This window comes from Scardinius erythrophthalmus (assembly GCF_964197995.2).
Source record: "Scardinius erythrophthalmus genome assembly, chromosome: 5".
Classification (NCBI taxonomy): Eukaryota; Metazoa; Chordata; class Actinopteri; order Cypriniformes; family Leuciscidae; genus Scardinius; species Scardinius erythrophthalmus.
The window spans coordinates 36,980,663-36,998,204 of NC_138225.1; the positions used below are offsets into that span (position 1 = coordinate 36,980,663).

The 17,542-nt window shown below is 35.8% G+C and overlaps 2 protein-coding genes across 2 annotated transcripts; both read right to left on the reverse strand.

Moving 5' to 3' along the window:
- Positions 1 to 7,079: 7,079 nt before the first annotated feature.
- On the reverse strand, positions 7,080 to 10,938 carry ptrh1 (peptidyl-tRNA hydrolase 1 homolog). The gene is made up of 5 exons (XM_081367328.1): positions 10,491 to 10,938; positions 9,215 to 9,434; positions 8,363 to 8,462; positions 8,219 to 8,264; positions 7,080 to 8,128 (listed from the first exon to the last, which is right to left on the reverse strand). Exons 1-5 carry the CDS (start codon positions 10,680 to 10,682, stop codon positions 7,871 to 7,873), a joined length of 816 nt encoding a protein of 271 aa, XP_081223454.1. The 5' UTR covers positions 10,683 to 10,938; the 3' UTR covers positions 7,080 to 7,870.
- Positions 10,939 to 12,737: 1,799 nt separating this feature from the next.
- Positions 12,738 to 13,175, reverse strand: nanos2 (nanos homolog 2; the record flags this gene model as incomplete). The annotated part of the gene is made up of 1 exon (XM_081364779.1): positions 12,738 to 13,175. The coding sequence occupies one exon, from the start codon at positions 13,173 to 13,175 to the stop codon at positions 12,738 to 12,740; it is 438 nt and encodes a 145-aa protein (XP_081220905.1).
- Between the last annotated feature and the right edge of the window lie 4,367 nt (positions 13,176 to 17,542).

Genomic DNA, 17,542 nt, shown 5'->3' on the forward strand with positions numbered 1-17,542 from the left:
CACAATATTAAGCATATAGCATATGTCAACAGAACTAATCAAAATGTTTTCAAGCATTTTTTAAAAAAGTTGCAAGCCTCTGCCAGCATTTTTGCTTATTTTTACAAAAGTTGAATGGCCCCCAGAATATTTAGCAGGATAAGAAAAAAGAGACCATCTGCTTTAAAAAAACAAAACAAAAAAAAAATCTTATACATGCATTCTTCTTTTTTATCAACACTTGAATGTGGGTAAGTTTCATTAAAAAAAAAAAATAGCAAAAAGCTGAGAAAATCGTGTTTTGTACGTCTGGATCTGATACAGAACGATTATCAAAACATAGATGGAGTAGATCGTGTCCATCGACACCTCTTAATGCTGCATAGTCCTGGGTCGTAGTTTGATTCGGTAACGTTATGCAGTTTTGATTTATATGCTGTTTAATGTTGACCATCGCGTTATTTTAAATGTGCATCTGCTACTGCTTGTTTCTGCTTCTTCTCGTGTGTTTTGATGTGGAGATTCTGTACTCTTACAGAAGATGCCAAATAGCGCCCCATACCGTAGGAAAGCCGGAAAATTCCGTCAGTGGCGGGGAAAGAGTTAAAAGGTTTAATTTAATCAATAAATCAGAATAAAAGTTTTAATCGTGCATTTAAGTTGTGGTAATGTGTGTCCTGAATTTCTTTTTAGGGTACCGTTTACTAAACTTTTAAGAAATTGCATCCTACCCCACCACTTTCTGTCATTCCGATTTCAAAAGTCAAGATATTGCTTCATATTATGCTGATTCATTGTGAGATTACTTGTGGACTGTGTCTCTTCATCTCTGTTCTCAGTCAAACAATAGGGTGGTTACCGCGGCAATGGAGTCTCCAGGACAACAGGTGAACAAAGGGCGAGAGGAGGGGGAATGCTGGAAGAAGGGTGGAGGGGGCACCGGGGATGCCCTTGGCCTCTGTGTGGTCAGTGGGGGACATGGGCCTCTGGAAGATGTCTGTCCGAAATCTGTCCCTCTTTGCAAGCATGAAATGATTGATAATCCTCTAACTTACTAAGACTCTTACAGATGCTGACGCTGTCACGTGACACGCCTTCCCTCTACATGATGTATGGCCTCGTTTGCTTCCATGTGAGATAGTTGCAATGATAAGTAAAATCCACTAACACAGCATAGCCTATAGCCTAGTCTTTCATATCAGCTCAGTGACTCTATTCTGCTGGGGACGTGAAGCTCGGACAGCAGTGCATGGAGAGTTAGTCTTCTATAAGACCAGTGCAGTTCATTTTTAGAGGAAATTGTTTTTAATTGTGTAACCATTTAAATAAAAGTGTATTAGCATTACATAGCCTAGCAGAGGAATGTGAATAATTTTAGTAGAATGCCTGAAATAAATACATTTTGTATATAGCCTACAGAAAAATTTGCTCTGAATTAGCCAAATAAACATTTAAAATGGCGCTAAAACAGGCTAATAATAAAGGATCTATTATGACACGTGAACAGAAGAGACCAAGGTTCCTCGAAGGGAATTGTTATAAACAGAAACTGTATTTTGTTTTCTTTAAATTATATTTTGATAATTATTATTTTTTATTTCAATTTCATGTTTTTTTTTTAAGTGTCCTACATAAGAAATTATTGCTATGATTTATAAATTCTTTATTGTAACGTTGGATGGAACCAAATCCTTATTTTTTTATGTGGTTTAAATCTAAGACAACTATTTAAATCATGCTACCATTAAATAATTAGGCTACCATATAAACTCGCCTTTAAATAAATTACAGGATATTTAACCTAATATATGTAGGCTAGAAAAAAAATATTAAAAGGTCTAATGCAAATGGATAACTATGTATTCGTTTAATGCTGCTCGTGCTGATTTCAAAAAGATCAAAAGATCTGACCTGTGTGTAAAACTAATCTTGTTTAATCCTATTGGATTAACATGCCATTTCTTTGTTATCCTAAAGTCTGTAGCAGACACCTCAAATGTGACAAAATCGTAAAATCCTGTCAGATCATTTTAAACGAGTAAAAGAAACAATAATATCACAAATGAAAGCTTTATTAAAGTTAATCGACAGACCATTTAACTTAAAATTCATTTGATAAACATTTTTCGTTCTGCTTTACTAAACAACAATGCAGGCAAAATGTGTTTTCGTGATATAAAAATTTGGATTTATTTTATTACAGGCTATTACTTAAAAACATCTGATAGTGCTGAATTCACATTATTTTAGGTTATGGTAATGTACCAAATCAAATAAAAACAAACCAACATCTGATGTGAAATAAAACCATAGCTATAATAAAACAATTTCTTATACATGTAGTGTTTACGTGACATGAAGTTAACGTTCAAGATATTTTCTATTGTTAATTCAAAACATTACCAACACATAACGAAAAATACAACAAATGCAATCTTGTTTATTCAAATTAGGCATTAGACATTTAGACAAAGTCAGCAAATCTGTTTTCTTCAACACTTGCATTTTAAATCATCGTTAGAGTTCTTCGTTATTTAAAATAAAATACGCATAAATCCCAACAGAGCTGATGATCAAGAGCTGATTGGAGACGCGTGGGAGCCTCCAGCAACAGATGTCCAGGCACAATTCTCGACTGATCGCTTGACATTTCACAAGAATTGCGTTTGGACAATCAACTGCTTGAGCTCATATTTCCACAAACAGCACAACTGTGTGAATATTTACTGTAGGATCCATGCGTTTGGGTCCTCGTGTGTTTTCTGCTCCTCAGTGGAAAAAGGCCTTCAAGCACATTGTGTTTTTTTTTTTTTTTTTTTACATTATTTTTTGCAATTCAGGCGTGCTGTCTTTCATTATATCGACTGTATTTCACAAATTCCTTGGCAGTGAAATTACATCCTAATATTTGTTCGGTCCACTTTTCGTTATCTACAGAAATGCCACAATAGCACGAGACGAAATTGACACTCAAAATCCTACTGTCCGTCTTAAGCCTGTAATGTTGCTTTAAGACTCTAATGTTGTTATTTTACCAAAAAAATAATAGCATATTTCCACAGACCTTTTTTGGGGGGTGGGTTATTAAAATTATAACCGCAAAATAAAATCGTGTCTTAGCCTACCGGGTAAATAAGGCTCAGATTAACCAAATTAATCAAAGATTGTATCAATTAATTCGTTCCAGTGCAATAAATAAATGACCAATTGTAACACACAAAAATCTAAATTTCCCTCTGAAATGCTCGAGGAATGTGCTGGCGGAGCTTCCCTGTCGATGCGGTCGGTGATCTTTAGGAGGCTCAGGCTGTGCTGCACCATCACGATACACTTTCTTCAGAAGGCACTGAGGCAGCGATTCGCCATGTCTGCACCTGTGAGATGTTTCTGATCAAGTATGGAAGACCAAAAACGAGCAAAAAAAAAGGAGAAACCTCCTGATGTGCGTCAAATTCCTCCAGAGGTGTCGTTCCGCGGCGCTGAGTCTCCAACTTCAATGCGCAGAATAAAATAAAGTTCTTTAGCGTGTTCAAGACGCGATGCGCGTGACCCTCGCAATGTATGTTAGTCAAAAGGCACGAGTTCATTTATACATTAGCTTTTTATCACTCCCGTCCAGAAGACTGTTGTAAAATAACGACCCAAACACACTGGCAGCGTTTCTGGCTAAAGGATGCGTTGAGGCTCGCGTGACAACTGCGCAGCTTTCTAAATAAACGGCGAGGGCGAGAGTGGGGTCGGTGGCCGCTTGGTACGAGATTTGAATAACACACCAGTGAGTGATAAATGGCCATTGTGGTGAGAAGGGGATGAGTATCCACTGTCTCAATCGGCGTACTGACCAGCAGCTGCGCTGGGACCAGAAACCTCTTAAAGAAACAACACTCCATTTTTTGGCCATTGCAATTACAATCCAACAGTGTCTACAGTGCCATTACGCTTTGTGTCCTCGATGACGTTTCCTATCTCTCAAAAGCTACTCGTGCAAGGGATTACCTGGCACTTTACCACAAAGGAATCGTTCATTAACACTTCATAAGTAAAGTGTTTTTTAACAGGCACATAATACAGTGTTTATGTAAACACTGAAGTAGCCTATAGTCAAATATGAATTGCATGTACAAATTAGAACCTTCATAATAATGCTTTCATTTATATAACGTGTCACTTTAATTTAAAACTTATATTGGAGAGAGAGGGTTATTAGGGTCACTTCCCCCCTTTGTTTCTGTACAGGAACATAAAATCCTGACTACAAAAATGCCATTGAACATTTACATCGTTATTGCTCAGAAAAAAATAAAAAAATACAATGTAAATGGGGTAAACATTTACAATGTAAACTGCCACTAAGCAGCATATTAGGCTTTAATATCTATAGGCTTTTTAAAGCTAAATGTAAACAGTAAAACAATTGACAGAACATTTTTAAATGAAAAAGAAGAGTTTTTTGGCCAAAAAATAATTGTGTTAATTTATATGATTTATTTATTTTTTATAGACACAATTCACAACATTTATATAGGCTATTTAGAAATTGAGAAATCTAGAGAAAACACTCTTTTAATGACTTTTAGTTACTGAGATATAGTTTAGGCATTGTGTATTGGGTGGTATTACTTTAAATATTTGTGTAAAACAGGGAAGACCCCCTATGAGGCTCAGAACATTACCCTGAATAAATTTGCACTTTTGTATTAGCTGTGTCCAGCCGTGCCAGTAACCTCTGACCTTAGCTATTGTTAGTGCTAAGAGTGGACCAAGCAATCCTGACCATTCAGAGGAGCTGGGAATGGTCCATTGTAAAGGATTGCTCAGGGAAAGCCTATTTGTCAATGTAGCTGGAATGTTGAAAATCTGCCACAAGTGATATTGTCTTTGAAGTATTTTTCAATAGTTCTCTAATGCTGTGGTATTGATGGAGCTCTTTGTAGTCCTCTAGGATGGACGCTCCACATCTGTCAGAAATCTCAGCACAGCACTGATTCAGATCACTGATTATTAACATTTTATCCTTCTCTGTCCGTATTTCTTTTTTTAATCGGTTAATTACGAGTTCATGACTTGATAACTTTTAAGTGTGATTAAAGCCGACAAGCAAAGAGCTGGCAGAAAGACATTAAACCGGCTCCTGCGATATTCATTGTTGTACATGTTAGAGTTGCATTGATTGTGTTTTGTCGATTCAGTGTTCATTCAGCATTTGTTAATTCAGTGACGAAACAAGTGATTCTCTCTTAGACCTTCAAAACACTTGTTCATGTCAGAGCAATAAAATGCCCCATTTTAACAGTGGAATTCATTCACAACTTTCTTTATTGTATTTATATGAGCTGAAATGAAATGATTTATATATAATTATTCTATTATTTTTTAATTCTTCTCATTTTATACAGAATTTTTTGCATCATTGAATATCAGAATATTGTAGCACACTTTTTGTTCTAATGTTGCTTTAATGAGAGTTCATGCACTGCGCTGATGTTTGTGTCAGATCTGATCATTTTCTCCAGCATGATTTAAGATGATCCAAAGAGCATTTTGAGCTTCAATGGAAGAACATCTGAACGCCTGTATAAAGTCGCATGACTCAATTCACATTTATATAGCGCTTTTAACAAAGTACAGAAAAATTCATGCTTCTACATTACATTTTAGAGTAATATGTTATCAGAGGTGACTGTGTCAAAGTGATGTCCATGTCTCATTAATGCAATTACTACAAGTTGTGATCATAATGATTATATAGAAAATTTGTCAGTGGTGCATGTTGATTCAGAGTTGGAGTTATCTGAAGTCCTCGCAGGGTTTGGCGTCATCTCATCTCAATCTTCGTAAGAGGCTGGAATCAAACTGGAGCTGGCGTACTCTTATGGGCATCCCAAGGTAGAAACAGAAAAGCAAATGGAAAATAATTAGCGTAGCTGCCGTTCAGAACAATTTAAGCAAAAGATAATCATGTGTATTTCATCTGATATAACCGGAGTACAAGGTTATAAGGTGTATTATGTGAATCACTGGCTAAAGAGATGCGTATTTAATCTAGATTTAAACTGGGAGAGTGTCTGAGCTTCGAACATTATCAGGAAGGCTAGAGTTTAGGAGTCAAATAAAAACGCTCTCAATTTAGTGGACTTAGATACAACCAAAATTGCCCACGAGTTTGATGGACCATAGGGCGATAGAAGATCGGTTAAATACAGCCGAACAATTAAGAGCCTTAGATCAAGTACTTTGTAACTGATACGGAACTTAATAGATAACCGGTGTAGAGATGACAAAATTGGGGTTATATGATCATACACTATTCTGGTAAGAATTCTAGCAGCTGTATTTTGGACTAACTGTAGTTTTATTGAGGATCAGGACAATCCCCTATAATGCATGACAGTAATCCAGTCTAGAGGTCCTAAATAGATAGCTTTTCTGCATCAGTATCAGATAACGTTCTGTAAGGTATGTTTCTGAGCTGAAAGAAGGCTGTTTGGAAGTTTCTAAAATAACACCCAGGTCTTTAACTAGAGGATGAAGTAACAGTAGATCCTTCTATGCAAATTGTATTCTAATAGGTTCTGTGTACAAGTTTTTGGTCCAATAAGTAATTCCTCAGTCTTATCAGAATTTTATAGAAGAAAATTACTGGTCATCCAATATTTTATCTTTAACACACTCTGTCAACTTGGATAATTTAGAGATTTCATCTGGTTGTGATGAAATATAAAACTAAACAGTGGAAACTGATTCCATGTCTTCTAAGGCAGCATGTATATTGGAAATAGCAGAGGGCCTAAAACAGACCCTTGCAGCACACTATAATTGATCAACACTCTCAGAAAAAAAGGTACAAAAGCTGTCACTGTGGCGGTACCTTTTCAAAAGGTACACCTTTGTGCCTAAAGAGTGCATATTAGTCCCTCAAAGGTACATATTGGTACCAAAAGTGTACATATTAGTATCTAAATTGTACATATTAGAACCCTTTTGAAGGGTACTGTTCCAGTGACAGCTTTTGTACCTTTGAGAGTGAATGACATAACTTATTTGTGACCTAGAATCTGAAATATTTTTTACGTCACTTTCTATTTTTTTTTTTTTTTTTTACATCATGTTTATTTAAAAAATTTGAACACTTTTTTGCAGTATACATTTATTAAGTTACACAGTTCTCTGAATGTCAGAAATTTTTAAAGTTTGTTAACCTATAGCTGAACATAGTAATGGGCAAAACATTTTATAAAGCAAAAACGCCATGCACAATACAGTGAAATGAACACATTTAAAATCACCCAGTAACATGTAATGACATCAGGGGTATCCAAACTGTTCTTTCACATTAATGCCTATGAATAAAGTTATTTATCTGATAAACATGCTGATATATTTGAAGTACTGTTAACCTTTCAAAAATATATTGAATTCTTCTTTACATGTTCAAAAATATATGTTGTTTATTTTCTCATGCTTATGTTTTAATCAACCTTTTGACGTAATTTTTATTTAAAACAGCATTTCTATTTCTATTCCAGTGCCATGAACCTTCCGCAGTTCCCTCAGGAACCTCTAGGGGTTGGCAAACCCCAATTTTGGAAATCCTGTTATAGAAACTACAAAAGAGCATGTAATGCAGGCTGCTGTATCCTAATAAGTCTACTGGTCTTTACAATATGGCAGACACAGTGAATTCTAACAAAGCTGAACTCCTTCAGAACAGAGTAATCAAAATTACTTATGTATTAATGTCAGTTTTGGTTTTGCCCTTCATGTCCTTAGCTTTGCTGGGGATCTAAACATGGTATCATAACCAAACTGAGCTCCTTCACAACAGAGAAACAGTTATCAAACATATCATGTTTGATAACTGATATGTTAGATAACCTGACCAGGTAACAGGTCAGTTCTGTTTGTGCTCTTCTGTGGTGTCCTGAGGCAGTGAAAGCGTCCTTGCTTTCTTGCGTGATGCTCTCCTTCCCTCTGCTGGAGAAGTCTGGGGTTGCGAGTCTGTGAGAAATGTCAGCAGAACATCTACACTCTGCTTCATGACAGAGTCTAAAACATGTTGTTCCTCTTGTGAAAAACGTCCCAAAACGTAACGGTCGACAGGCGTTTTGCCTGACGGTCGCCCAATACCAATGCGCAACCGTGGCATCACCTGCGGACACAATCAGCGTAGGTTATAATGAACTTATACAGCAAGCCACTATATTTAATGTTTTGCTCTATGAAATATTTGCTAACTTACATCAGTATGAAGGCAGTCCACACATGATCTCACGCCATTGTGACCCCTGAGAGGAAGAGACATGGTCCGGTGACCAATGAAGTCAATATAACATATTAGAGAGAAACTTAAACCAATGTTACCAAAACAAAAGCTTTCACTCACCTTGCACTTCCGCCGTGTTTAATGCCGAACTTCCCGAGCGGTTTGTCAAGCTCATCGTGAATCAAGAGAATATGTTCAGGCGGAATTGAAAATTTGCTGGCTGGAAAACCAAAAAAATAAAATAAAGAAGAAATAAATTCAGATTTTCATTGATGGAAACAAGGATGGGCGATATGACCAAAATCTTATTTTGATAATGAAATACATCACAATATATTTGTTATAACGTAAAATAAGAGCAAAGATTTATTAGACAAATTTAATATAAATAAAGTAATTTTAAAGTTTAAATAAGTATAAAGTAAGTTGAAATAAAGTATACAAATTAAATATAGTATAGTTTTTCAGGTACAGTAGGTTTATTTAAGAAATAGTAAAGACATTGAATAAAAAGGTAATATTATATTACATTATTAATATTACAATAAATAAAAGACTGCATAGTCTTTACCTTATACTATGAATTGATTATGAACTGGTTATTATTATTAAAGATACAAATGTTATTCAGTCAAGAGCAGTGAATGATTTTCTCTGCCTTTTGTTGTTTGATTAACATTAATGACACAGGTATATTAGGCTGCTGTCACTTTAAGACCTCATGCTCGGATCTAATATAATAATCCACATCTGATTTTCACCCAACTGTTCACGTGTATGTGAATAATCCACCCGATGGGCATTTTGACAATACAATGAGTTTGTATTTGACCATTCAAGCACAATAAGCTGCAAAAGAGAACCGAATTTGGGATCTCACAATATATGTTGTCATACCGCCCAGCCCAAGATTCCTGTAATCATCCACCTGAGGTGAGTTATTCTTTTATAGGATAATACAATGCATCTCACCTGCTTTTGCCACACTCACACCATTGATGTTCATGAGCAACTTGGATCGAAGAAGAACCAACTGGATGTCTTGAAGGTGTGTTACAAAAACCTCTCCTGAGACTTGTCGGTCAGATCTCCAGCTGTCTGGCGTTCCCAAACGTTCTGCTAGCGTTGTAAGCACAGCCATACCAACACTATGTCGAGAGCCATTCATGCCAGGGTTTCCCAGCCCGACAACCTGAAACACAACAAAAAATGTACAAAGTGATTCAGTCATAGGTTTATAAAGGTCCTGATTAAACTAGCACATAGGTTTTAATATTTAATAGACACCTCGGCTGTTATTAGTAAGCCTTATCTCATTAGTTAATTCCGTTTTTACTTGCCATATAGAACAATTAGTTAAAATGGCCACTTTACAGCTTAATTTAATTTAGTGATGCACGATATATCGGCCGCCATATCGGTATCGGCCGAAATATGTTCATTTTTAATGTTATCGTTATCAGCCCGATAAGAAAATTTGGCCGATATATTAAAGCTGATAAATAATGTATTATTTCCTTTAGCTGAGACACTTCAGATGCGCACTGTTCAACATGATGGTTTTGAATAACTTGAAATATGACTGAAATCACTTCAGTGTAACATGTGCAGCGCAAGTCTGTCATATCGGCTACATAAAATTATCATGAGAACATTATAATTGTGTGTTTGGGACATGGATTTTACTGGTGATACTTTTGTTTTTGTAATCAGGCTCTCAAAAATTATATAAAAATTTGGATTTAGATTAATTGGCCGATATATCGGTTATCGACTTTCAAGCATAAAGAATTAGCGGTTATCAGTATCGGCCAAGATTTTTATATCGGTTCATCCCTAATTTAAATTTAAAAATACTAAATGACTAAAACGTTACTTGTAATATATATATATATATATTTACTATCAACAAATGAAATACACACTAGTGTTAAATAAATGTGTTATTGAAGTAGATAGAAATTGATATTTGTTACTATAGATACTTGTCACAATTGGGAAAGAGACTATTAGCAAAGAAAAAATTACTAGTTTGTAACGAGTACTTGTAACCAACTGACAAGTACTTTAAGAACAGCAGTAAAACTAGTGGTGTTGGGGAAAAAAGACTTAGAGAGGATTAGCCTAATAAACAGTAACTACAAATAAGACACTAGTAACTTTAGTATCTATTTTTGAGAAAAAACGGTTTGTCATAACCTATAATAATTATAATAATGCCAAATAAAAGACTTTTTCGATAACGTACCATTTTTCTTCTGTTACAGTCAACTGCCGCTTGACCATTCATCATCATCTTCGGCGGCGATGGCAGCGCGCTCGTGCTCATCAACACTCGGTTAATCAGCTTCGTTATCATCCGCATTATGAGAGCCATTGGTAGTTTGAAAGCTTGAGTCACAGCCGTCCAGACTTTGCCTCGAACTGTGGTGTTACTCATTATGAGTCATCATGGTAAGTTTAAAGTTTACCAAACCGGTCTAGTACACAGTTTTCGTTTGCTGGTGAACGTTTATAATATTATTACGAATATAATCGTGACTCCAAAACATAGCAACTACAGCTTATATAAAAGCATAATCGGTAGGACATATGAATTGATTAGAAGACGCTTTGTTTGCGATTCATTCACTTGGATCAGAGGTCTTTATCGACATGGATCCACACGCTCTGCTGTCAACGTGCATTGCAAGATTGCCAGATTTCAACTTTAAAATCCCCCCTAACGGAGCAAATCATCAGGGTGACCTCCGGCGAAGTATAACATTTATCTCGGTCCATCCCAGAACTACTTGAAATATATGTGAAAATGAAAAGATGAAGCTGGGATAACAGTATGTGCTTTGAACAGGTTAGTAAATTAATGCGTACATTTTTATACGTGTATTTTCTATATTTGGCAACGCGAGGTTGTCTGACCTCAGAGAAGCGAAGGAGTTTATTAGTCCTCACAACCCCACAGTGCCACCTATCGTGATGGTGGAGAGTAACCTTTGCTCACTCAGACAATGCCATGGCATGTAGGAGAGATGGAAAAAAACAGTATCGGAGACACATTTCCAAACACGTTCAAAGTTGGGGAAAAATAAAACTTAACCCCATAAAGCCTACATTATCATAGTTGATACAAAAAAGGCGTCTAAATTAACAGCATGATCAAAACTTCGTTGAAAACCCTGTTGTACTACACAATCTATTAAATGCCCTTTGTCCTCTGATTGATAGTTTACTTTTTAGCAAGTAAATTGCCTTTTAGTATAGATCTAAAAAATATTAATCTATTTCAGGTTGTGGTGCACATCTATGTGCTGTGAAATCTTTAATGTGTTTAATGATCCGTCAACATAACAATAGCTTTTTTAAATATCATCTATATTATTGGGAAATATAGAATGACAAGACAAAATATTTATGCATTTTATGCAAGTAGGCTAATGTTTGTTAACAAAGATTATTGATCTTATGGCACATGATGCAGATCCAGTCAATCTTGATCAAGAAAATGTAGGTCTACTCGTTACATATTTAACTAAGAAAGAAAGAAAGAAAGAAAGAAAGAAAGAAAGAAAGAAAGAAAGAAAGAAAGAAAGAAAGAAAGAAAGAAAGAAAGAAAAAGAAAGTGTGAAAAAAAGATTAAGCTATTAAAAGCAATATGAAGTCAGTTTCCCTAGTTCATCACATTAGTTTTTAATATACTGTATGTACGTACATATATACGTACAATATATATATATATATATATATATATATATATATATATATATATATATATATATATATATATATATATATATATATATATATATTGAAACTTAACAATAAATTCTACTTGGGTTAGGGTTAGGGTTACCTAACCTAACCCTAACCCTACTTTGATATTGTGTTATAGGTTATAATGCAAAGACATTCATGCATTTTTACAATAAGACTCATTAGTTAACATTATAATGTATTAACATAACCATCAGCAATACATTTGTTACTGTTTGTTCATCTTTGTTAACGTTAGTTATTAAAAATACAGCTGTTCATTGTTTGTTCATGTTAGTTCACAGTGCATTATGTTAACAAGATTTTAATAAAGTATTAGTAAATGTTGAAATTAACATTAACAAACATTAATAAATGCTCTTAGCTTGTGAAATTGACAGATGAAATCAGGAGGTTTTATCATAACTGCTTTTAGCAACACCACCAGATGATAGACTGAAAATTGTAAAATCAGATTGTTATCTGATACCAGTCTAACTAAATTCCAAACCATAACAATGCGAAATGTATTTAAATGCAAAGGGTTAGGGTTAGGGTTAGGGTTAGGAAATAACAAGAATTAAAACGGGGTTTAGATAAACTAGAAAAATATCTTTATTTTGAAAGGAACCATGGAACACATTTCAACGCAAACAACGTTTCTGAACAGATTTTCACAGCATACAACATACAAAAGAGACTTTCAGTTTCACATGAACAAGAAAGTGTGAGAGAGTCCATTGGTTTACATCCTGCTCGTCTTCGAAGCGTCTCTCCGAGGGCAATATTGGCGCGTGTGCGCCCAGTCTCCGGTGGCCGCGCAGAAAGGACACACGTAACTCCGCAGGATCGGGCATAAGATCCGTCCGTCCCGGGCTTTCAGTCTATGGCTCATGTACACCTCCTCGCTCTCTCCGTTTTTTAGGCAGAAGCCGCAGGTGTCACGCCGGTGGTCCCGGCTGGAGGAGGAGAAAGTAGTGCTGGAGGCGCTGCTGGATGAGCCGGTGCTCAGGAATCGCTCCCCGGGGGTCACACGCGCAGTCACGGCTTGCCTTTCCTCGCGATGCTCCTCCAGCAGCTGCGACAGAGTCTTGCGGAGATCCATGTAGTCCCGCCACATGAGGAAACACCCGTCTGCTGCGGGGAGGTTGTTCTCGCGATCGGTGAGAGAGGAGGGCTGCATCGTGTCCAGTGTTCAGTCAGGTGTGTGTCACCCATGACCCCTGATCGGTATTTATAGGGGAATCGTCTATAGACTCCAGACAGGAATGTCTGGTCTGTCTGGGGCTCTGAACACCTGTCCACCTGTTCGTGACCTCTGAAGGCTTGCTTGACCGAGGTCCTCACAAGGTCACTGGTTCAAGCTCGCGCTTTGGTTTATTGTGTTGAATCAATTAGCGGCACGTGCCAGACTGAGTGCACGCGCCTCTGTCTGCTTTCTGTGAACATTTAAACATTGTAACATTTTCAGGGTCGTGCACAGGATGTTTGGGTCGCAGGTGCTTAAGTTAGAAAAAAAGGCCAGTCTTCTCATAAAAAAACAAACAAACACATTTTTGTTTAAAATTGTTTAAAATTAGGCTAGGCTACTTTCATATTATTTATTTAAATAAATAAACGTATTTTGTTGGCATTATGCCGGAATTGAATAAGCAAAATCAATATTGTGCATCACTGTCAGAAATCACTATTTATTATTTATTTTATTATAGACTATGTGCATTTACACTGCAATTGCAGGAATAATGTTATGAATTAGTGTTTTAAATGTAAAATTATGAATATAGAAATATGAAATAAAAAAAATGAAATGACACTTTTCTGCATATGATATTTTTGAAACTGAAACCTCCAGCAATGTACAGCATACCGATTATTCGCAATAATCTTAATGTAATTACGTGTTAAATTAAGTGTTAAATGTCCAAATAGTTCAGTTAGCCTATAAAAATAATGGGTAACACTTTTTAACATGAACTAACAATGAAAAAAACATTTGTTACAGTGTTTATTAACCTTTGTTAATGTTAGTTCATGTTAATATAGAATATAGAAATATGAATATATAGAATATAGAAATATGAAATAAAAAAATGAAATGACACTTTTCTGCATGTGATATTTTATATGAAACTGAAACCTCCAGCAATGTACAGCATACCGATTATTCGCAATAATCTTAATGTAATTACGTGTTAAATTAAGTGTTAAATGTCCAAATAGTTCAGTTAGCCTATAAAAATAATGGGTAACACTTTTTAATATGAACTAACAATGAAAAAAACATTTGTTACAGTGTTTATTAACCTTTGTTAATGTTAGTTCATGTTAATATAGAATATAGAAATATGAATATATAGAATATAGAAATATGAAATAAAAAAATGAAATGACACTTTTCTGCATGTGATATTTTATATGAAACTGAAACCTCCAGCAATGTACAGCATACCGATTATTCACAATAATCTTAATGTAATTACGTGTTAAATTAAGTGTTAAATGTCCAAATGAAGAGTTCAGATGCAAAAGCCTCTAAGTGCCATCTGAAAATTTCTTCTAGAATGGTCATTTTTATCAAGCTCATTTATTTAAGTTCAGTAATTTCACTTAAATGACAATTAATAGGTAATTTTCATTGCCATTAAAGTGAAATTACTGAACTTAAATGTACGAGCTTGATAAAAAATGACCATTTTAGAAGAAATTTTCAGGTGGCACTTAGAGGCTTTTGCATCTGAACTCTTCATATATTTCAGTTAGCCTATAAAAATAACGGGTGACACTTTTTAACATGAACTAACAATGAACAAAACATTTGTTACAGTGTTTATTAATCTTTCTTAATGTTAGTTCGTTCATCAACGGAGATGCACAGGGGCTCAGGTGTGACTTTCGCTGCGTCCGAAATTGGTGCACTACTTCCTTAAAAGTAATTCTTAAATCCCCTCCCTTGGCCTCATGGGATAGCTGAGTGTCCATCGACTGCACATTTGAAGGCAAGCCTGCAACCTTAGCCGAAAAAAGCGCAACGCCTGCTAATGCTGTGGTACGCAGGGAAGGAGACCAGAGGCCTTTTTTGAATGGATGCCAATGTAGAAGAGGCGTCACTAAGCTGAATAAACCGCTTTTGTGAGGAAATAGCTTATCATTTAATGAATCGACAACTTATCGGCTAATCTTCAACATGTTTGCTCTTAAACATTTGTTTTAGATTGATTTAATTTTAGAGGTTGCACACACACACACACAAAAGAAAAGTCACTGGCAATTGCGACAGGTGATTCTGTTCAGTTATGATTCAGTTTACGTCCCTTCTCAGTCACTTCACGACCGTTAAAAAAGTATGTTCTATATATTTCACTAGCTTATAGATAAACTTAAGAGTAACATATTCAAACTAAAAGCCAAAAAACTTAAAGTCCCCCTGTAGTCAATTATTGTATCCCTTAAAACTCATCCTTGATCACCATAATTACATATTTAAAGTTTTTTCCTTTAAAAGAAATTTCCTCGTGCCTTAAAATAGCTTAAATGTAACTGCGTGTAACCTCATTTAGTATGGAGCTGGTAAGTCCCGCCCCTTCCGCTAATCCCCCTGGACCTCTAGGTTGAAAAATCGTCAATGCAAGTGAATGGGAGAAAATAATGATTTTCTGGTCCCGTTTGAATTTTGCCATGAATGTGAACATATGTTGTCTGTGAATTTTTTATATAACTTTTCGTGTAAAGAATGCTACAATTTAGCGGGTAGAAGTTTGATACGGATAGACTTTGTGTGAGAGCACTTTGTGGACTACAACTCTCGCTGCTTTCGACGCGTTTGAAACGTCAACACCACTCGCACATGGACACTAGCTCAAGGATCCCCCTAAACATGGCCGTGTCTTTGGTGCACTTCACCGCCTTCTTTCAGGGAGAGGACAAAATCGTTGATGTTGGCGAAAACCACGGGTAAGTCAACTTTATGGGGTGACGTCACATAGGCGACATGTAGTCTTTCTCGTTATGTCTTTTCCACAACTGCTAGCCGAAGAATCATACCATATTCTGTCAAACTTGTAACATGAAAAGTTATATAAAAAATTCACAGACAACATATGTTCACATTCATGGCAAAATTCAAACGGGACCAGAAAATAATTATTTTCTCCCATTCACTTGCATTGACGATTTTTCAACCTAGAGGTCCAGCGGGGTTTTACGGAAGGGGCGGGACTTACCAGCTCTATACGCGGTTCATTCTCATCAGAGATCCACTCGTTGACGTGATTGGTTATAAGGTAGTTTGTGACGTCAGAAACACTAGCGATTTCAAACCGCCATTTTGAGACTGTCTTTGGTTCACTGCAGTTTTATTGAGAAAATACTCAGCAATGCTGCTGACTTATGAATTTGCACACAGTTTGTCTTAAAGCATATTAAAAACACCACATAGACATATAAACAACATTTAAAAGCTTGATTTTCACCACATAGGGACTTTGCAGACGTTGCAAAGTTGGACGGTAGGATACTGAACCAAAAGCACATAGGACACCTGTATTTCTGTTTCTTTTGGAGAAATTCAATCAAAGAGGAAAGACTGAGTGAATGACAATACAGTTGTTCAATGGTTTCAGCCATTTTATATTTATATTATATTCAAAATTGTGAATATAACTTCAAACACTGACTCAAAGAACTCATTTTGAAAACTGAAACTCAAATTTATGTGAAGGGAATCATATGTGAATTTATGAAATAATTTGAATGAATTAATTTACATTCTATGATCATTTCCAAGAGTGAATTTATTACTCGAAAGGTGAATTCAGAGTATCGCTGTATTGACTTAGTTTGTATTTACTTCTACAGAGTATACTGAAAGAAATAAGAGAATAGGGGGAGATACCATGTAAGGGAAGAATCAAGGCTTAATACTTCTTATAGATTATATATTATATTCAGTTGAAGTTTTGAAATCTGCAGCATATTGCTTTAAGTTACACTAGGGCTGTCGCAATAACCGCAATATTGTAATACCGACCGCAATGTTCATGTTTTTTCATAAGGCCCTTCTTGTTTTATTTTGCTTCATCCATGTGTATTGAATGTTAGATCAATTAATAATGATAACAAGAGTGTAGAAGAATGTATGTTTAACTGCCAATTGGCTCTTTTTTTAACTTAAGACTGTGTTTGTGATTTATACATAGGTTTATAGGTCTGTAGATTTGCACTAAACAAGCCTAAACAGACAGCGAGCTATTGAGAGAGAGAGAGATGTCGACTGAGCGTGTGCTGTTACTGTCTTTCTTCGAGTCAAGTCATAAGTTTGTGAGAAAAAAAAATATCCGAAGAGGAAAGTGTTACATTTTGTTAAAGTGTTAAAATTCAACTCTCAGACTAAAAAAACTGAACACACATTGACCCTTTAGAGCAGGGGTGGGGAACGTTGATCCTGGAGGGCCACTGTCCTGCAGAGTTTAGTTCCAACCCTAATCAAACACACCTGAACAAGCTAATCAATGTCTTCAGGATAGGTTAGGGTAACCCTAACCCTAACCT